Source organism: Atractosteus spatula, chromosome 8 (assembly GCF_055471065.1).
Source record: "Atractosteus spatula isolate fAtrSpa1 chromosome 8, fAtrSpa1.hap1, whole genome shotgun sequence".
In the NCBI taxonomy this organism is placed as follows: Eukaryota; Metazoa; Chordata; class Actinopteri; order Semionotiformes; family Lepisosteidae; genus Atractosteus; species Atractosteus spatula.
In genome coordinates this window covers 61071145-61092688 of record NC_142713.1, presented here as the reverse complement: position 1 = coordinate 61092688, position 21544 = coordinate 61071145, and the positions used below count along the sequence as shown (strand labels likewise).

The 21544-nt window shown below is 41.8% G+C and overlaps 1 protein-coding gene across 1 annotated transcript; it reads right to left on the bottom strand.

Annotated features, from left to right (window-relative positions):
- Window positions 1-108: 108 nt before the first annotated feature.
- Window positions 109-21469, bottom strand: parpbp (PARP1 binding protein). Its single transcript, XM_088923885.1, has 11 exons — window positions 21434-21469; window positions 20852-21006; window positions 19646-19879; window positions 18849-18959; window positions 17458-17628; window positions 16856-17010; window positions 8360-8537; window positions 7677-7858; window positions 7199-7280; window positions 2018-2189; window positions 109-870 (listed from the first exon to the last, which is right to left on the bottom strand). The coding sequence occupies exons 2-11, from the start codon at window positions 20999-21001 to the stop codon at window positions 506-508; spliced, it is 1800 nt and encodes a 599-aa protein (XP_088780011.1). The 5' UTR covers window positions 21002-21006; window positions 21434-21469; the 3' UTR covers window positions 109-505.
- Window positions 21470-21544: the final 75 nt, after the last annotated feature.

The following is a 21544-nucleotide window of genomic DNA, read 5'->3' as shown; positions in this document are numbered from 1 at the left end:
AGAGGGGGACCACTCGACTCCTCTAAGTCATTTGGTCATGATAACCAAAACAAAAAGGACAAACACACAAACTGAAGCACAAAACTGAGTTTTATATGTATGTTTTCCTTCACTTTTTATTTACGTTTCTCCTTCTACCATAAAGGCAGTATACATAAAAAAAAACAATGAGAAGGTTAAAAAAAAGAGCAGATGGATATGACATTTCTAAGGAAAGATTTTGCTTGCCAATGCTAGCCCAAAATACAAATCCCAGTCACGATGTGGACTCATTTCTGGGTTAATTCCACCCAAGACAGAAATGTGAACTGAAAAAGAAGTCAGTGCATTTAAACCCTCCTGAATCCTAATGAGAAGTTCGGTAACCGACCTAGGAGAATATGAATCAGGGTGCACAACATTATTCTTTTGAAAACAGATTAGCAATCGAGATGTCTGGGGCTGGTCCCATCAGTACACTGGGGCTGAGGCATTTGGTTCCGAAGGGCCATACAGCTCCGTTATATTACAATCTGAAGAAGTTTGTCAGCTTCCCCTGTCCTGCGATCAACTTTCGCTTGGCAGCAGCCCTGCTGGTTTTCCCTGGGGCTCTGGCTGTGCCACCCAGATTTCTAGAGGGCTTGTCTGAAGTTTTGGGCGCCTCAGGAGCTCTCTTCGGGGGAGGCTGGTTCTCCTGACTGCAGGGCCCGTTTTCACGAGGCGTGTCCAGCCCCTTCCTCTTGCAGCTCTTGTTTCCTGGCTGAGCGTTCGCAATCCCTCTGCCCTTATTGCTCAGGTTTCCTTTCTGCTGAGTGTTTCCAGAACTGGAGCCAAAGGCAGGTCTCTTTATTAAGTTTTCACTTTCTGTGCTCTCGGTCACTCCTTCATGCTCTGTCGTTTCCAGAAAAAAAAAAGTGAAAAAATAAATATGCAAGGAAAGGAACCGGAAATCGCCGACGTTCACCTTCAGGTTTAGAGGCATGACATTTATTTGAAAGTCCTGAAACCATACATCTGTCATTTTGACATTAACATAATGCTTTTCCAGTCTTTCCCCGGTGAAATTGACACTGAAGGCCTCACTCTCACACAGCAGGAAAAAACAGTTGACAAAACATGAAATCACTTACAGACTGGTTCTTTCATTTGGGAAAATACAAGTGTACTGATGAAAAGAAAAGTGTAAAAGGATTGTACAAAAAATTAGAACAGGCTTAAAAACAATCTTAAACCTTAAACAGCATAATGAGCGCTGCCAATTAATATACCACACTGAAAGGAGTGTGCATGTAGAAAGAGAAGACATCTTCCAAAGGAAAGAAAAAAAACAACCGCCGGTCCCAAATGAGAACAATGGGAGAAAATCAAATGCTGACTTACTAAAAAAATAAACATCTGGGGGACTAACTGCAGTTTAGTAGGAATAAAAGCTCCCACATGGATTGCATATAAATCCAATCCAGCCTAGAGATGACAGATTTAAATCCAGCCTGTGCCTCAGGGCATCGGATTCCCCCATTCCAAGGGGAAAAGAATGTCAGGATCCCAGCATGAGATCATATGCAAGGTCACAAACGAGAAGTGACCACTGCACCCATCCAGGCCGTTCGGGAGTTAGCAGTTAGAAGTTGCTGTAACTGGCACTGGTTGGGGATACAGGAATTCCTTGGTGAACCACGAACCTGCCACACAAATCACAGCACGTGCCAGGCCTAAGGAGGGCTGTAAGGCAAAGGCCCCCGACCCTGGTACTGGTGGACCCCAGTCCAGTTGGTCTTACAGGTCACCTCTCTCTCAAGATTGGGAGCACCTGAAGGTATTGACCTATTAAGAAAGGAACCCCTCTCAATTAAGAGGGTTTATAACACTGTTATGAGGGATGATCAGCATCATCTAAGTAACCCACATGTGGAGTCCAGATCTTCTAGACAAGCAAAGGAGGGAACACAAATGCCTTTAAATTCAGAGAACCTGAATTTAAAACTTAATAACACGTTCTTTTCTTCTATGGGAAATTACAAACCACTCCATTACTGACCTGCAGCAGGTCGCTTGTCACAGAAGCCACCAGGAGCGCTGGCCTGTCGAGCTGCTGGTTGAATGCAGGAAGGTCCCAGATCAAGACTGTGGACCAGAATGGTTCTGTCTATAACCGGATCGCTGTCTCTATATGTGCAGGCAAACTGAGATTTAACGGCATTTCCCATTACCTGTGAAAAAAATATATAGAACTGTGTCAAGCTGCAGTTGAAAGCATTTGTGACTGATCATTCATAAAAACGGTTCTGATTTGTATGTTTTTTTTTACCCAATTTGGCCTCAAATTCTTCCCACTTAATATATGAGGGTCTTCCCATACCGACAGATAAAGTACTGCAGTATATGGTAGGTAAGGCTAAAAGACAAAGAACCTTTCCTTATAAGATAATTAAAGTACTAATGCATTGGTCTTAAATTAATGAACAATAACACTGATCGATTAAAAAAACCCAACAGTAATCACAAACTTTTACAAATCATCTTGAATTAACAACATGAATCTGATGCCTGCACCTTCTCCTTCTGCATTCACAGGTAATGCCCTACTACCGAATAGGGAATATGTGATTTTGCACGTTAAACCGGCAGATGTCGAGACCTTGCGGTACTTATTGTGTCGTTCAGTACAAACACACAGACTCTCTGAACACGAACAAAGACAAGCACAGCTGTCCACAACTCGGACAAGAATGACGCTATTGTCAGGAAAATGACCCGTCTACTAGAACACTACTGCATTCATCCTTTTAATATTCATTATTGCCCCAAGTAGAACAATTAAGCTTTAAAACTGGCTTTTCCTTTGGTGTTGTACGAGTTTGCATTTAAACCAATATCCTAAGATTTCATCCTTGCATAACAATTTTTTACGATTCTGATTGTATGCAATATCTGAAATTCTACTACAAGATAGTCATTCCTTGAATGCATACTGTATACTGTAATGCCTTTTCATCTTGAAGTGGGCCCTCCCCTACATGAAACACACTTTATTTACCCCAGAGGAGCAGCAGCCTGGGTGACAACAGCCATTCTGCACCAGCAAGCCCACTGTACACCAAATCACCTCAAGAAGTGAGAAATCGCTTCACCAGCTGAATTAAAGGGGAACTTTAGAAAGGCCTGACTGTCCAAGTGCAGGGTGCAATTGAGCCAGGACTCCAGGGTTAACACTCCAACTCTTCCTCAACTTCGTAATGACCAAGGAAACAGGTTTAATGTCTAAATTGAAGGACAGCTCCTCCTCTAGCACATTGCCCGGTCAGTAATGCAGGTGTGCAAAGTTATCTAAAAAGAACCATAAAAAAAGTTCACAACGTCAGTAAAACGCAGGACACACTCCTCTTTTAGACCGGACTCAGCACTTTAACAGGGGATATAAAGAAAATCATTCATAAATTAGCTTATTGTAAATTTTAATGTTTATTCTGCTGTTGATGTTTGTTTTTTTCTACAAAATAAAGATATGGCTTTTCTGCATTTGCTCATATAAAACGCAAACAAAGGACATTTATGAACAAATCAGTACTATGTTCTGGTATTCACATGGTCGGATCTTTGGCAGGAATAGTGAACAGCTGACTAGCAGCATGTTTAAGGCTCAAGGACTTTCTTCACTAATTTTAATCTCAATAGTGATGCAATCCTGAACTTACACATTAGTTGTCATTTAAGGCCAACTCAGTCCTGTTTCTCAGCATCCAGGTAAAGACCCTGTCACCTGAGCAAAATGTGCAAACATGATCTTAATGATCTTCTTATTGATATATTCAGTCAGTAATGCATCCCAGTAAGATTTTTCTGATTTTCTTTCAGTTGATTTGGACAATAATCGGCGACAGACAGACAGACAGACAGACAGACAGACAGACAGACAGACAGACAGACAGACAGACAGACAGACAGACAGACAGACAGACAGACAGACAGACAGACAGACAGACAGACAGACAGACAGACAGACAGACAGACAGACAGACAGACAGACAGACAGACAGACAGACAGACAGACAGACAGACAGACAGACAGACAGACAGACAGACGCCTTTAAATTAAACTCAAACACTCCTTTGGAAAAATAAGTTGCTTGAAAATCAGAACCTTTTTTATAGGCGAAGCTCCAGACTTAGGTGTCTATGCCGATACGTCAGGTGCATCTTCTAATTTAAATCAAGGGATATGCCAATGATTTTATAATGCACTGGTAAAAGGCTGAAGAAACCAACCTATTTATACTTGAACAGAAAACACTACGATCTGATGCAACTATTCAAAATCCTGAAGGCCACTGATAAAGTCACAAACCAGGGGAATATATTTGGAAACTGCATTTACCAGTGAGAACAGGAGGCACTTCTTTCTCTGTTAAAGGCTAGTGGGAGTGTGGGACAAGCTAGCCAGGCATGGAAGCCAAGAGCATGGTTTCTTTTGAGAAATGGCTGGGAAAGACACCCAGATCAATTAACTACTAACTACCGAATGGACTAGAGAGCTGAACAGCCGCCTCTGATTGGTAACAATTCTTATGTTTTATGTTATTTGACTTCTGTTCTTAGTGTAAACATTAAGACCCATTTCAGGAGCTGTGGTTAAATTTCCTTCATCAAACGTGCTCGTTCACGCTTCTAAAGCAAGCAGCATCTTTATTTAATAAGCGTGCCATTAGATGTAATGGGCAGTATCACACATTTCAAACAGCCTAGGAAAAGGAACTTTACAGGATACTGCTTTGTTCTGCAAATAACATTATACAAATGCTTAATGGGCAAAGCCCCCAGGTTCCATTGTGATGTAGTGTGAGGGATGGGCAATTCCAATTCCAAGGGCAGCTCCTTGAGAGACTGGGAGAGCTGCAAAACTGCTTCGCTTGGGCCAGTAATTGGTTCAGTTATTAAATCGTTAAGCACTACGTTGAAATGAAACCTGCTGACACCAGCCCTTCAGTACTAATCTACCAAACAGTTTTATGAACCTACCCCTGATTTTCCATGTCCATATTAGGATTTTGTGTAAGACTGTATCAAGATGACCATTGAGGAACACACTTAACAAAATGAGCACAATTTAAGAGTATTAAGCTCATTGAATTAAAATAAGCTGGTCAAGAAAACGACTTAAGGCAAACATCCCTTTTCAACATCATTGCGGATGTCACGCTCGAGGGTCAACACTCGTTCGCCCACGTTTTCTACAACACAAACACATAGGACACATGCAAAAATAAGTCCCTATGATTTGAATGCTTGAACCCGTCTACTGCTTCATGGATGTAGCAGGCACATCACCCTGGCTCTAGGCTCCTGAGGCTCAAGCACACTCTTGTCTCATTGCAACTGCAACAAGACCTTTTGTTAGGAGCAGGTGGACTAAGAAAGCGAGTCCGAATAGCTTCCAGAACACAGAAACACTGGGAAGCTGCTACAGCTGAGAGATCAGTATTAAGCCGACCGCAAGCATCTGTAAAACACAAGGATGTGCAAAATCAGTACAGAGAAATGCTTCCACCTTCAAAATGTTCAGCTCCCGCCAAAGTAAAATAATCAAGAAGTATCTTTGCAGACTTCTATGCAGAAAAGTTAGCCAAAGAAAAAATGTACTAATCTTTAGGGCGTTTGCGAATCCCAGCTCTCAAGGCACTTAGATTTTTGTGCTTTATTCTACTTTTGATCTCAGCCCTGGCTGGATTACGGATACTAGGGTTTCTCTTTAAACCTGTCAGCCATGGCAGGAACGGACAACTCAAAACATGCTTCACAGAGCACACTGGATTCAAAACAATGAGATCAAAGCCTGAGAGGAGATTGTCAAAAACATTTCTAAAAACAAACAGCACCTAAAACAACATCCCTAAACTTGGGCCGCAATTTAATATGTCTGAACGATGGGGTTCATTGCAGGAACTCGTGCAATAAATTTCGTTTGAAGAAAAAACTTCTAATCTGTACATTTTTTGCACATGCATTTTACTTTAGTAGTGCAGTGCTGAGGAATTACAGCAAAACACAGATTATAGAAATATCAATAAAGTGCATTCCACTTCATCTTGTGTATAGAAGAGCACTGCGTATACTGTAATTGTAAGCACTTCACCCCATGTCAAATGATATAATTCCAGGAAAAGCAGATGCTTTCAATTACCAGCTGAATTTAACTCAGGGGATTACTGATGGGCATAAAAAAGATCCCTGTTCAAAGAACGTTAGCAACAAAGACACCTGCTGTAACTCCGAACTAATCTGTCTTTTTGCACAACAGAAGGACTACACCATCCCAATATAACCCAACACGTAGCTCTTAAGATGGCAACCATGCAGAATTACAGTTACTGCACCTCAAACACTAAGGCCAAGAGAGAAGGTAGTATAATACTCCGAGATGCAATTTTAGGTCAATGTAAGGTATGGTCAAGCATGCATGCAGAAACCCACTGAAATGGCTGATGGGATAATTTAGCAGATAAGAGGAAACAACAGCAGTTTAAGTTTCCACTGTTATTTGAGCAAATGGAGTGATACAAATGTCTTCAAAGTTTAATTGAACCAGAAAGTTTAAACTCAAACAAATTCAGGAAACTTTGAATAGCTCTGGGACTATTACATTGCATTGAAGCTGTTTTCACAGTAAAATACCAAGCAAGTGGATAGCTACATTAACATCTGTTAGTACAATCAAATAAAGCTGTAATCAAGAAGTTATTTTATAAAATGCATTTAGCATATTTTTGGACAATTCTAGGAAACAGTATTTTTATTTCTTGTAACAAAAAGCAGCCTAGCTTTAATGAATAGTGGCAGTTTTAGATCCAGGTTTTATTTGTTTAAAGTCTTTTACAACTTGACAATAAAACATTACTTAGCAGTAAGTTGGCTATGATGTCTGATGTGCAAGCCAGTTCAGCTACTTGGACTGACTTTGCACCTTCAGAAAAATCCCATTCAATGAAAAACTGCTTTGACATACCTGTCTTTTCTTCTTTAAAAGACATTAAAGTACAGCAAAGGAATATCCAGAGATTATAAAGAAAATTAATAGGTGAAAGAAAAAACACAAGTTCTTGAAATATGAAATATGTTTATTATTCTAGGAGAAAAGATCATTAAGGGGGTGTACATGTTGACACTGGGAGTTACCCTCACAATTTTGAATTCTGATTTTAAAAGAAAACAAAATAACTGGTACCTGTGGTTGTGTTTTATTTCCACGATCCCGAACCCGGTGTCTAAGTGGCTTTGGAGATGATCCAGTTGAAGGTTCGGGGGACCTTGAACAAAAACAGGAGGAAATTCGGCATAAACGGTCTGTCGACAAAACCATTTTACATTGCTGGCAATTCAATTAGATCTAACACAGGAAACAATATCATTCACTTGACAGACGCTTTCATCCAGATCGGGCTACTTTTGCATTTCTTGATACAGTTGGGCTTTTTCACTGGAGCAACCAGAGTGACGTACTGCGCTCTAGGGCACAAAACCTGTACCCCAGCTGGGATTTGAACCCACAACCTTCCAATTATGAGCCCAGAGCCCTAACCACTACCCCAACACAGCTACAATAACAATATTAAACACACATGCATATATGATGAAAAAGTAGTCGAAGACCTTTGGCTGCACCAGACACGATCACATACTGCATATTTCAGGAGTGACCATACCTAAAGAGCTGTAGGACACAGGCTCCTTCATCTCCACCCAGGACTCCCTCATCTCCGAGAAATAGCTGGGCTTTGTTCCTGCTCGGGGGACGTAGAGCGTCTTCGTCCAACAGCGCAAGCAGCACTTTCACAGTGTCTCTGCCGCAGTACGCTGTGGCATGGTTTATCGCATAAGCTCTGGGCTGAAAAAAACAGAGAGGGCAGTTAGCACTGACTCGTGCTTCCTCCATCGCTGCAAATTTCACAGGAGCTCAAAGAAATGATTTCATGTTTACAAAGCCACAACACAATGAAAGGAGCCTTCGCTGGCTCTCTCCAGGCAAGCTCAACATCGGGGCCTCTGCTCTTCTGTTGCGATTAGCCACACTTAACGCCCAAATTGCTAACCCAGAGGTTAGAGGGAGATGGTCATTAGTGGAGGTGAAGGGAACTGGAGATGTCAAAATATATTTAAGTAAAATGTTACAGATATCATACCAGTACAATCACCCCTTGCGCCAGTACGCGGTGTAATAGAGCTGTATTCTTGGGCTGACAATGAGAAACAGTATATTTAAGCAGCAGGCTTTTAAAAAGGAGATGAAGGAACGTTAACAGGTGCAGTGAGAGAAGGATGCCTCCTCCAGCCCTCTGCTGTGCAGGCTGAATAGAGGATCATGGCCTGGCGTGAATGAGTCCCGTACCCGTGCTGGGCTGATGCCCGCTGCGCCTGCGTCGGTGGCCTCCCCCCGCGTGCCGGCGCCGATCCGCCGCTGTAGTGCCTGCAGGGCCTCCTCCGCCGCTCTGCCCACCGCGTCCCCGCTGCTCCTGCCTTTCAGCAGGCCGGCCTCGATGGCGGACAGGATCCGACCCCCTGCCAGGCTGGAGAAAAGCAGCTCTTGGCAGCGTCGCCCCTCTGCGCTCCCACAGAACAATGCGCGCCATTCACAGAGCACCTCCGCACCCGCCGGAGGGCCACAGCGGCGCGGCTTTGATGTCGCAGCCTTGCTCAAGACACACTTCAGCTGACAGAATGTGGTGAAGCCAGATGTTTTGTTTTGGGAAGCAATGGAACTACTTTAAGACTCTCAATTAACCACCATACAGTAAGTCACCCTCGAGTACTTGCTGAATCTGTCTGTGTCCTACAGAGAGCTGTATTAACAGGGGAAACAAAGCTGCAGAATGAAAGCCCAATTTCAGCATCCCTTCATTCGATCCCTTTGCTTTAAAAAGGTCACTTCACCTGTCAGTATATCCCACATGAACCCTCTACAGCTAAGGGTTTCCAGGACTGGTCCTGGACACCAGTGACACCCCAAAACATCTTTTTTTTCCCTACATTATTCAACAATTAAGAAAGCAATTTGCTCAAGCAAACAAACTCTGCACTCCTTAGGCTCAAGGATCTTCAGATTTTTATACCAACAGATGTATAAATTAAACATTAACCCATGAGATAAAGAAAATAGTAATGGCCTTCAGGAATTCAGGATTTAAAAGTTACAGCAGCTCTAAACGCTGCTGGGCAGGGAGTTGCCAGGTACATGGAGAGCTGGAAAACTCTGCTCCACTAAGTGCTGCCCTTCACAGCCTTAAGCCTCCTTTATCAGGCCCTTTACTGGGATTCGTTCCACTCTTCTGCGGAGGTTTCCCTCTGCGGCACATTGCTGCCTTAAGCCAGAGAGAGAGATAGAGCTGTGTGATCCTAGGGATAAAAAGAATTTCAGTTCCAAGCTGGAAAGAGGAGGAAAAGATCTTGGCTGTGGGTCCTTCTCCAGGTCCGTCTTTAGCTTTCTTTCCCTCATACCTGGAGGCGGCGGCTCCACAGCCAAAACATCACTCCCTCTCTCTGCCTCTTTATCCTCTACGTATTCTTCCACAACTCGCACCCGGACCTCTGAACTCCCCCACGGTCTTCCAGCCCCATTCGTATGAGTATTGTGGGAAACGGAAATTAAAGACGAAAGAATTAAAGGCGCATACTGTATATTTGCGAGTAATGGAAATGCAGTGACAAATGTTAGGCAGCCTTTTTAACGATAAGTGAACCGATTCATGCAAATGCTGCCTTTAAATACTTGGCAGTAAGATGCTAGCCTCAGAAACACTTAGTATGGATACGCTTCTCTCAGCTTTAATCCATTAGCCTACTTTTCTAAATCTTAAAGGAAATCAGAAAAGTGAAAATGTGCTAATGTCGCGGGCACTGCCAAAACCTCATAAGTTACTAAAGGCCACAGTAGCTCTCACAATTAAAAAGCAATGGGCTGGTAAAAAAAGGTGGGGGCAAAATCTATTGTTTTTGATGCATGATTCTTCAGATTAGGGGAGAAAATGTACTAAAAGGCACTCTCAACTGTCCAAACAAAATGTTAACAATTAAGCCTTTTAGAGGGCCAGCATCCCACTGGTTTTTAGGTCTCTTTAAATCCACAGCTGAAATTCTTTTAAGAGTTAAACCAGTTCAGTTTCCTAGTGCGCATGTTTTAAAGAACAAGACTCCACAGACACTGCGGCAGTTCTGGGAGTGGAGGCGTGCATCACTGATCCACGTCCACCACATTGGCTATGGTGCAAAATAACTGGCTAACATGTAACAGAGCAGGACGGAACTCCCTTTGGTGCAGCCCTGGGCATGGCTGGACTATGATCTGAATGATGGATCGGATGTCAGCAATGGACATTGCCTCCAAACTCCCATATAGTACAAGAAGTATTCCATGACACACAGAGAAATTACATTGCTTCACTGCTTGGACATCCCGTTTAAGCTACTTAAGTAAAGAATGGAAAGAAATGGAACCATTTCAAATACCATACCTTACATTTTTAATTGCTCACGAGTTTCTTTTGCAGCGCATAGCAGTGAACACGCTTGGACTTTGAAATCAAAGAGCAGGTAGGAGAGACATAATGCACGTAACAAGCAAATACACAGCAGGCTCGCTAACCTGAACCCCATGCTCATTAGATCTGAGGACATAAACCAGGCTGAGCCTGGTCAGTTCAAGGACAGGAGACCTCCGAGGACAACTAAACGGCTTGCTATCTGAGGACTGCAGATATCTGCTGCAAAAGGTGAAAGTGATCCTCTTACCACTGGACCAGAACTTCCAAACCACTGCTGAGGTATGGTAACTGGGCTGTAAGAGATTCTGTCCTTCAGATGAGATGTTAAGCCAAGGTCCCATCGACTTGGTCATTAAAGATCCCAAGACACTGCTTTGTAAGATTAAGGGTGTTAATCTTGGTTTCCTGGCTATTCTCTACTCCTGGTTTGTACAACCTGACCGCCCTAAAGCCCCCACTCAATTGTAAGTCATTTTCTGCCCCCCTTCCGATCTGCCGTGCTTTGGGTCAGCTGGTGCAGAATGACCGCTGTGGGATGAAACCCATCAGTTTGTGTTCCCCTCAAACAACTTATCTATAAAAGCAGGTGCCAATGCTCCCAGAAACACTACAATACAATCTACGATACAAAAGGTATGCATTCAACTGAAAGGAGATGAACTAGAGGCCAATACCACACAAGACAAATGCTTCAGAGGGCAAAATTCGGAAGTGTCTCTCTCACAACTGCAAGTCTCTACAGAAACTTCAAGCCATCAGTTAAGGCTACTAGAAGTTGGGAAGGTGCCAAAAAAAGAGGAATGTGTCTAAACGATCTGCCCTTTGTAGACTCAATGACATTGATGCATCCAAGTGGACTGCATACCGCCAAACACAAACACAGAGCACATTGCATTTGAAAAGGCACCTTAGCCACGCATACAATTACAGGGACCCAGCATTTGAATCATGATCATTAACTAAATCTAATTAACTAAAATTGAAGTGTTTTGTTATCATACTCCCGTCATCAAGTCCTCTAAGGTTACTGAACATTCATTAATTCTGGCAAATCGTACTTACTACACTTTCGTTAATAAATGGCATACCCATTTTTAGACCTGAAAACCTACATAGCTATAACAGCATAAAGTGAATCATATCTAAAACAGAACACAGATGATGCCAAAGAAAAACGATTCCCATTGGACACAATAAATGGACAGTATGGACCAAAACACCTCACACCATGAAATAACACCTCTCATCCCGGGCTATGGACTCAGAGTTGGAAGACTGCAGATTTAGTACTCTAGTGGGTCACTGATGTTGTATGCCTGAGCCAAGTACTTGACTCAGGCTGCTTCAGTAAAAAGCTCTATCAATAGTGTAAATGTGTGCTGTACAATGCATCAAACTACCTTGGATAAAAGCACCCATGTAAAGAATAATGCCAGGTAGAATCCTGGATCTTACAAAGAAGCCCTGCTTGGTGGTAGAGCTAAAAATCATTTTAAAAGCTGTTAAAAATTTGATTGAGAATGGATTCATTTGTAATTCTGGCATAGCTGTTCAGAAACATACCTGGGACACTAGGATGCTGTACTTCCACAGACAGAAACAATAATTCTAAGAAGTCATGGCTCATTTTTGACAACTTACACAAAGCCTGTTCAGTGAAAGAGTTAAAAACTAAGTGAAGATGGCGACCAGCTCTTGGCTTGTACTATATTAGAATGATAGAAAAAAATACCACTACCACCAGGGAAAACAGATGTTAGCATAACACGAAGCCTCAATGTTAAAAAAAAAATCAACTTACATTTGCAAGTTTCACGGTCTTCTTTTAATGCAATCAATGTGAAGTGGTCTTTGGGCTTTAGAAAGAGCTCTGCTAGCTTGAACACCCCCCCAGTAACAGCATATTTTGGTTATGCTAAAATTATCTTGTTTACATGTTTAAAAGAAACATCTTTAAAAGAACATTCTTTGAAAATTATATTTAAGAAATACATTTTTTTCAAAATAAGCATTTTGTTTAAAAAAAAGGGAGATGAATGTATATAAAAGCAGCCAGACCAGACTCTAATTACACATTTCCAAGGGCGGCATTTTTGTGTTGTGATGCAATCACATTAATGACAGGCTAGCCAGAGAAGGCCTTTGTGATGCACTGACTTGAACCCAGGTCTTCTACTGGAAGTGTTACAACTTGACAAAAGAAAACGCAAGACACTAGTTCAAAATTATACAATAATTATTCCACACATTTTGCCATTCTGCTTCTCTGAAAAACTAAAAAAAAATCATTTCTAAGAATTGACAGAGAAAACATTGATTTTCTTTGGCCATAGAAGTTTCCATAATTTCAATTACAGGTATCTTGTTCCACACATTCATACTGCAAGAGCTCTAAAAAAATCGTGAGCACAGTTAATTCTAATTCTGAGCGCAGAATTTTTGTGAAGCTTCTGTTTCTGAGAAAAGGCAAATGTTTTAAAATTACTGTAAACTACTGTTTGTTCAAAACACTAAAACAAGTTCCAATCTGCTGGCCTTTTTTGTCTTGGATTTAAACGAGACAGCCCGTCTTAAATATTTTGTTTTGGGTAAAAGACTTATCCCTGAAACATTATCCCCAGACCTTACTTATCACTAATCCTGGACATCCTAATATTAATTTAAACAAATCTAGGACTAATTAGTATCTGCAAAACCACGTCATAGGGGGCTAAATAAACACCTGACATATTCAATTGCTATAGGGCAGCAGTCAGAGCTAATCAGTACAGCAATCATTCGACTTACTTTTTTATAGTTAATGATGAATTCAGTTAAAAAAAAACAGGTTCTGTTTAAAGATAATTCCATACATGCTGGCTCCACTTCCTATCATTAATAACCTCTCCCCGTCTAGACTCGACTTGACTTTTGTCAACTGTCAGATCTCAGCCTCCTGCAATGGATGACAGCCCCAGCGTTAATGTATGGAGTGTGCAGCCTTCTTTCTGAAACTCCCACCACACACACACACACGTATCTTTTTTTCCACTAAGAATTAGGAAGAAAAAAGCCACGGTCATGGATTAAATTCAAAAGACTGCTAAAATATAAAACAGACCCAGCTCACATTCCAAGAACAGGAAGAATACGTCAGTATTCTGTTATTATATTAAGGTCAGCACTTTCCCTAGTTTGTCCAATATCCAGAGAAAGACTTTTCAAGGCAGCATGTTTAAGGCAAATGTAATTCTATAGCTATTATGGAGTGGAAGCAAATGGTATGAAGACTGATCATAAACAGTTTATTACAAGGGCACACTTCAGTACTCAAAGGCAAAGTGGACTGCATATAAGGTCATTTGTATTTATTTTTTACACATGAATAAAAAAAAGACTTGAAGTATCAATTCCTCAAACAAATGTCCTGTTTACAGCTCCGAGAGAAACCGTTTAAGCTAAACATGCCTCTGGAAATTATTTTTCTTTCAAAAATGGAATCAAACCATCTTTAGAAACACGAAGAAAGTACTAAACGAGAGCACTATCAGTCTTGATGGGGTGGATTCAATCTCTCTGCTTCAGTCTCACTGGTAAGAAGTCATCCCTAAGCATCAGTTTCCTCTAGGTGGGTTCAACCAAGCTGAAAGTTCACATTTTAAACATATTATATTTTCAACACCACCCCCCTCCCTGTTGTCTGTTTTAAAGAGATTTATAGTGATAGATTTGTAGTCTATCTGCAATTCATTTATCCTAATTTACCATACCCTGCTACCAGCAAATGATACAGGATTCTCCGATAGGACACAACCTAAATATTTCATAGCTTTCAGCTGTCCTGACTTAAATGGTACAGAACCAAACCACCACAAACACATGACGTAATGACTTTTGAACTTGATCTTGTGTGGTTTCTCTATTTTAGAACAAGATGCGCCAATAACTTCAGGTTCTAACATGTTCATGAAAATGGGCCCTCCCATACTCCCACTTGAACTGAAGAGTAAGGCAGCTGAGCACAGGGATGGTAGAGTCTGGAAGGCTTCATGGATTGAGAGGCACCAACAGGCCAAGCACAAGGGAGGTCCAGAGCTCTCATCCCATTACATCATACCTTATTTCGCACACAACCCTTGCTATATATGTTTCTGTAGGCTGTACATCCAGACACCAGTGTATTCCCTTCTGCCTTCCTGAATTGCAATACAGCCAATATATACAAAGTACACTGAAAATGAAACTATGCTTTGTACCTTGTCCTCATGTCGATGCAGGACTCAGTTATTTAGATTTTTTCCCCGTCAGAATTACAAAGAAAAAATGCAAAATTACACTCTTTTCTTTTATATTTGTTTTACGGTACTCACACAAGAAGGAGAGGTGGTATAAATGGTATACTGAGCATTACAAGAAACGCATCGCTTATAACTGCAACATTTCACAAAGTTACTGAGTTGACTGAGTCGACTGGAAAGCCAGGAAGTGAGGTAACAGGGCTATCTCAGCGCACTCAGGCAGCCATCAGTCACCACAAGTGGAGCTCCGTAGCGACAGGACACTCCTGCGCAGAGATGTTGTACCCACAGTCTCCAAGAACAAGGAGTTTCTAGATCACTGACAAACTGTGACTGCAGTTTCCCGTTCATCACACAGAGCCACACGGAATTAAAACAATTCCCTTTTGCCACGGGAAATACAAAGAGGTACAGAGCTGTGCCCTTCCCATGCTACTATCAAGATGCTACAAAATGGCACATGCCACAGCAGGGCAGGATGCAATCCGAGACGAAACCAGGGCATCACCTATAAGCCTGTGCAAATCTAAGTGGTCTGTTTCCAGACCGGCAGCTGCTACTTGGTGCCTCTCATTTAGCATCAGACACTTACCAAACATCAGAGTCCCAGTGCAAGAAAGAGATCAAAAGAAGAAAGAGACCAGAATGATATACGTGCTGTAAGAAATAAGAAAATGGAAGGCTAATGCCAAGAGGCAGTTTTCACTAGCCAGTGCAGGAGCATTATTATTTGATGAAAACGACAGTGTTGCCAAATACAGCAGTAATTGTATCATCAAGTATGCTGATGACACCACAGTTGTGGGCCTCATCACTAACGGTGATGAATCAGCCTACAGGGATGAAGTAGAGCGGCTTGCAGCCTGGTGTAAGGCCAACAATCTGTGTTTCAATGTCAACAAGACCAAGGAGATGATTGTTGACCTCAGAAGGACTCGGGCCGTCCACACTCCCCTGTGTATCAATGGTTCAGTGGCGGACTTAGTGCACAGCTTCTGGTTTCTAGGAGTGCACATCACCGAAGACCTCTCTTGGACCCACAATACATCACACTTTATTAAAAAGGCACGACAGCACCTCCACTTCTTGAGGATACTGAAAAGAGCTGGACTTCCACCCCCCATCCTCACCAGCTTCTATAGGTGTGCTATCGAGAGCGTCCTCACATGCTGCATCACCTTCTGGTATGGTATGGGAACTGACTGGGTAGCTCTGCAGCGTGTGGCGAGGACAGCCCAGTCCATCACCAGGACTTCACTGCCCACCACCCAGTGCACTTACAACACGCGGTGTGCCAGGAGAGCGTGCACCATCACCAAAGACCCCTCTCACCCTTTTCACACCCCTGCCTTCCGGAAGACGGTATCTCAGCCTGCGAGCCAGCACCACCAGGCTCAGGACCAGCTTTTCCTCCGCAGACTGTTAGATTACTGAATTCCAGACGGCACATGGACCGACCGCCCGTTGACCACCCAGCCACTGCTGTACTATCCCTACCGTCTCACTGACCGTATGCCCTGAAATGTTTGCACTGTTGTGTTGTGTCGTGTCGTGCTACACTTGTCTTCTGTTCCCCCCCACACCACCCCTGTATTTCAAAATGCTTATTTACACATTACTACTGCAAATAGCCATTTATTCATTTATCTAGTCATTACACTACTTTATTCTTATTAATATACCTATACTATCTCAACTGCTGCTAATTGACTGCCACTCGTGTCCCCCCAGTGCGTGTTCTTCTGTGATATTATTCTGATTGTTCAGGTGTATTGTGAACTCTTGTATGTTGTATGCGTGTAGAGTGACAGTAAAGCGAAGCTTGACCTTGAAAACCCTGCCACGCCATTAAATCTTCAAAAATAGCACTTGATCGGACTTAAAAAAAGGAATTTAAAACCTTCACAACAGTACACATTGATCGATTTGCAATGGATGTTGAATTAGGATTGACGGATCACAAATGCTTCATTTTTGGAGTTGAAAACGGATGGTTGAGACAGAACTTGCAAACGGCAAGCATGTAAGGACATACAGTATATAGGAGGGGAAGAGACAATGAACACTCACCAAGGGTCAGGAATTTCTCCAAGCAGCTCTTCGAGACTATCCATGAAATGCACAAAGCTTGAGAGGCCTTTTAAGTGTTTTCTCAGTGGGTCAGTTTCTGAAGGAGCATAGCCTTTTCCACCCAGCTGTATGGCTCTAACGAAGGACGTTGCAGCCTAAAATAAAATCCGAGTTAAAGCAAGGTTCCTCCAATTTTGACTAATCCTTACTATTTAAAGTCTACAAAAAGAGAGTCAGCCCCTTTCAATGCAGCTGCCTTTTCTAGTTAGTTTTCAGAAGAGACCAAAAGAAGACCTGTCTGAGATCAAAGAGATCAAATTCACATGCAAGATGCAGGACATTTGAAATCAGAGAGGACCCGAATGCTGTTTGGTAGAAAGCTAAGCAAATTCAGTAAAAAAGAATTAATTTGGCTAAAGCATTTTCACATTTCTCATTAGATCATTTATAAGACTGTCCATACCGCAAGGATGTATGGTATGGCATTGCTGACAAAACCTCTGCAGTCTGCTCTGTAAACCCACATTTTTGAGAGAACAGGTAACCAGTAAACGCCCACCCGAGCCTATTGCCAGAGACAATGTCCTCTTTTTGCCTCCTACCAAGAAAAGAGATGTTTGTTTGTCGCGTGCTGCATGCTTCAGATCGGTGAAGGCAGCTCTTCCAAGGCCTCTGTCAGGAATGTTTAGCACATGGGCCACAGCCAGATCGTTCTTGGAGTTCAGCAGCAAGTTTAAGTATGCACAGATTAGCCTCTTCATCACTTTCAGCAACTGCATTGGAAAGAAATGCAAAACAAACGTTAAGTTCAGCCTGCACAAAACGGATAGAACATCTGTTTTCAAAAACAATAACGCAGCAGCTGTTTTAGGAATAAGGCCGAAGAGAGAGTAAAACCGTTCAAATGACACTTAGAGATAGGAAAAATGTTTTTCCAGTTATCAAATAAAAAAAGGCACCTTAAAGACTATAGCTGGTGAAGGCCACCCCACCCTATTGAAAACAATCTAAAAAAACATTGTTCATTGCCAACCTCTACTATTAACCAAGCAGCCAATACTTTACAGTTCAAAGACCCTGCACATTTCTTTCAATAAGCCCATCTACATATTCACAGTGCATTTAGAAAATTGTTCATTTTAAAATCAAGAATGAAAGAGCACACTGTAGCCACAAATTGTTTGCAATGCATCCTAGATGTCTGAAAACATACTCATAAATCACCAAGCAACCAATACCTGCCCCCCACCCATCATATCAGAGAACACAGAACACACACACATCAAAAGCTACTAACAAACTAAAGCAAAGGCTGTCCCATCCATTGCTTGTAACTTCTAATTAAGATCATAAGAGCTTAAGAATTACTCCACGGACACAAATATTCTTGTTGTAATCATATGTCATTTTATACATCCTGCTAAACAAGATCCATTTGCTCTCATCAGTCAGGGCAATTTCTTGTTACTGAGGGAGCTTCCACTGAAAACACTGGCCAGGAAGAGCAGAACACGATGGAAAAAAGTCCTCTGAAGACCCATGTTCTTGTCAGCTTTACGGTTTCAGATCCTAGAGTTTCACAGTCGAGAACACTGTGTTCTTTGGCTAACCAAAGTTCAAATCTATTATATCAAACAAGGCAGATAAGACTAAGGCACAAGTACTCCATGTATCGTACAGAACCATGATATCAGTAACGATGCTTGCTGAGAAAATCTTTAATATGTATCCAATTCCTTGACACATGGATCCTATAGCAGGTGTCCAATATCATTTTTTGAAAACTTAGAAAAACATTACGCTTGGATCTCAATTTTATTGATCCAAACACTATGAAAAGCAGGCACTTTTGTTGCTGGTGACCACAGGATTTGAATTTAAAATGTCAACTATCTATCCTGTTATCTACATACAATAATCACAAAAAAAATATTACAAACAACGGAAAAAGAAGAGTGCCTGTCTTCTGGAGTCCGAGGAGCACTAAGTTTACCTGGGAACTTGTCCATCGGGGCCTGCTGGATGGAGTCGAGGGAACTGGAGGGACAAGGTCAATCTGATCGCAGTATTCAGAGTCACCCGACAGAAACTCAAACAGCTGGACCTTTTTCAAAGGAGAGAATAATCACTAACAGCAAAAACAGGCTTCAGATTCCCCTAGTACAATTCCACCTGAAAATGTGGATGCCAGTCAAAATTCAGGATCGCAGGGGAGCCACGGCCCATCCCAGCAAGTAACAGGCGCATGGCAGGATACGCCTTGGATGGGACATCAGTCTATTGTAGGGCCTCAAAGACATGCATACTTAATGCCACAAGCCAATCAACCTACCAGTACATCTCAGGACTGTGGGAGGAAAACCATGCAAACATGAGAGAACATATAAACTCCACACAAATAGCACCCCAGATCAAAAACTGAAGTCAGCTCCCCAATGCTGAGCACTGTGCCACTGTGCTACCCTACCACCAATTCACAACACAATCTGAATGTAATTTTTATTAATGACATTTAGAAAATGGACTTTTAGAAATGACATTTCTAAATTCCAAAACATTTAGAGATGAAGAGAAGTCAGCCCTGAACCTGTTTTATTTTACAGAGGTTAAGGAGGTATTCTGGGGGATAAAGGGAGTGATTGTTTTAACACTACATAAGCCATGATTTAAACAGCACCTCAAAAAGTAAAGGAGCCTCAGAGGTCACATTGCACTAAATTGCACATTGCACATTGCAGAAGATTTTCTCATTTATATGTAGCAAACAGGATTCCCAACAGGGGTACTTACAGCTGCAAGGCGAATTTCTGGATCGCTTTCTATTTTTAACTGCTCAGCCATCCCATAGATGTCAATCAAGTCTACAGTATTCGATCTCTTCAGGAAGGAGTCATAGCTTTTCCGTATGATGTTGTAATTCTCTGGAGCATGTGAACCTTCATGTAATAAGTTCAGTTTATCCTTAAGTAAATAAGCCCAGGTGACAATGACTTCACTCAGTGAAACAGCAAATTCTCCTTTCTCCTAAACGGAAACAAGAAGGGGATTATATTAATCCAGTACTAATGTTCATCCCATGTAATGTATTATCTGGTTCAAGTCTTTCATTTTATGCATAGAACTGATTTAGTCCATTTATCTGCCCCCCCCTCCCCATCATAGCAGAATGATGATAACCTTATGAAAATCTTGTCCACATAAGAAAGGGATTTCCTCCTGGATACACAAATGTTTTTCATCACTGTGTTGCAATGCTGTTCCCTCATCCGCACAGAAAGCCAAGCTGACATAAAAATAACTATTAAAGCTGTTAAGTCATGTGCTCCTCATGGAATCCCAGCAGGTACTAATCCAGTTACACATTCCTCAGATATTACAGGGCTGTACATCTAGCCAGGGAAAGATTTCTCTGAAGAGCAGGGCCACATTATTTTAGACCACAGAAATTAAAAACATAACTAGCAAGTCTTCTAATACAAATATGACTTGACTAAAACTAATAGTTTGGTAGCAAATAGCGCATAACTACAAGTATGTGCCGTACACACTATTTCAAGAGGAGAGGATTAAACACAAAGATCGAGTACCCAAAAGAGATTACATTTCCTGCAACCTGGTATCCTCTGCACAAACCAAAAAACAAACTTACAAAAGATGTCAAAAACACAAAACAAGTATGGGCAAAGAGCACAGCACACTGAATGACTGGGGTAAAGAAGGCAAACTCTTAGCACCTAAGTCTTCAGTCCCGGTGTTGGTATACGTATAGTAGGGTGAATCAGGGGAGGAACACTAACATACTTATTTGGATTCATATGGAGACATTCAAGATTTGAATTTGAATTTAATCTACATTTTATTTTCTCTATGAATGGAAGGTTACTGCCAGTGTGAGGACAAGCACATGACGTCAGAGTTGATCACAGAGTGGATTAGCACTCAATGAAACTCCTAATGTTCACAGTTAGAGAACTACTTCGTCGTGCAAAACCTCACCTGTTTGTTCACCTCGGCCATGACCAGCTGCAAAGCCGTGAACATCTCGTCTGCATTGCAGATCGTTATCCTCTCGGACCCGAGCAGCCGGTAACAGTCTCTCCTAAAGGCTCTTACCAGGACCTTCAGATTTTGTTGAAGAATCGCCATTTCTTCTAGAAACCAAGCGGGGGGGATACGTGTGAACAATATGTACATACATGCGATATAAAAGCGATGTTTTGTTGTTGGTGGTGGGTCTTGATTGATCGAAGCCGTACACCTATGAGTTGCCTCATCAGCACTACCTAATCCAACTAGATTGGGTAAAGTGTACCCGCAAATTTATAAGACAAGTGTTTCAGTTTTCAGCGTCCTCGTGTTTGGAAAGGCGCTTTATAAATCGAAGTTGTTATTATTACTGACAACAACACCAGTGCGTTTGAAATACAACGCATTCACACTTCAAACTTCAGAAAAGCAACATCAAAGCCAGTATCAAACAAAACGATCAAACGCTTCAAACCCAAACCCTACTTAAAGTATAGGGGAAAATAACCTTAAGATACGCGTTAAAGGCAGCTTTAACATATTTTTAAGTACCTGCAAGTCCCTGTGTAAATGCTGGTCAATCACCGTGATGCCCTCCCTAGGGAAGCCGTTTTTAGATCATGTAAAAGATTTAAAACTCCCGACAGCAAGACACTGGCCAAT

What these genes read in the sequence shown, in the direction of transcription:
- parpbp (XM_088923885.1), bottom strand. Translation starts at nt 21,001, where the DNA reads ATGGCGATTCTTCAACAAAATCTGAAGGTCCTGGTAAGAGCCTTTAGG. An exon ending in TGGCCGAGGTGAACAAACAG is followed by an intron (nt 19,880 to 20,851) that starts GTGAGGTTTTGC and finishes GTTTCCGTTTAG; the next exon opens with GAGAAAGGAGAATTTGCTGT. An exon ending in GGAGAAATTCCTGACCCTTG is followed by an intron (nt 8,538 to 16,855) that starts GTGAGTGTTCAT and finishes GCTTTTCTCCAG; the next exon opens with CCTGGCAGGGGGTCGGATCC.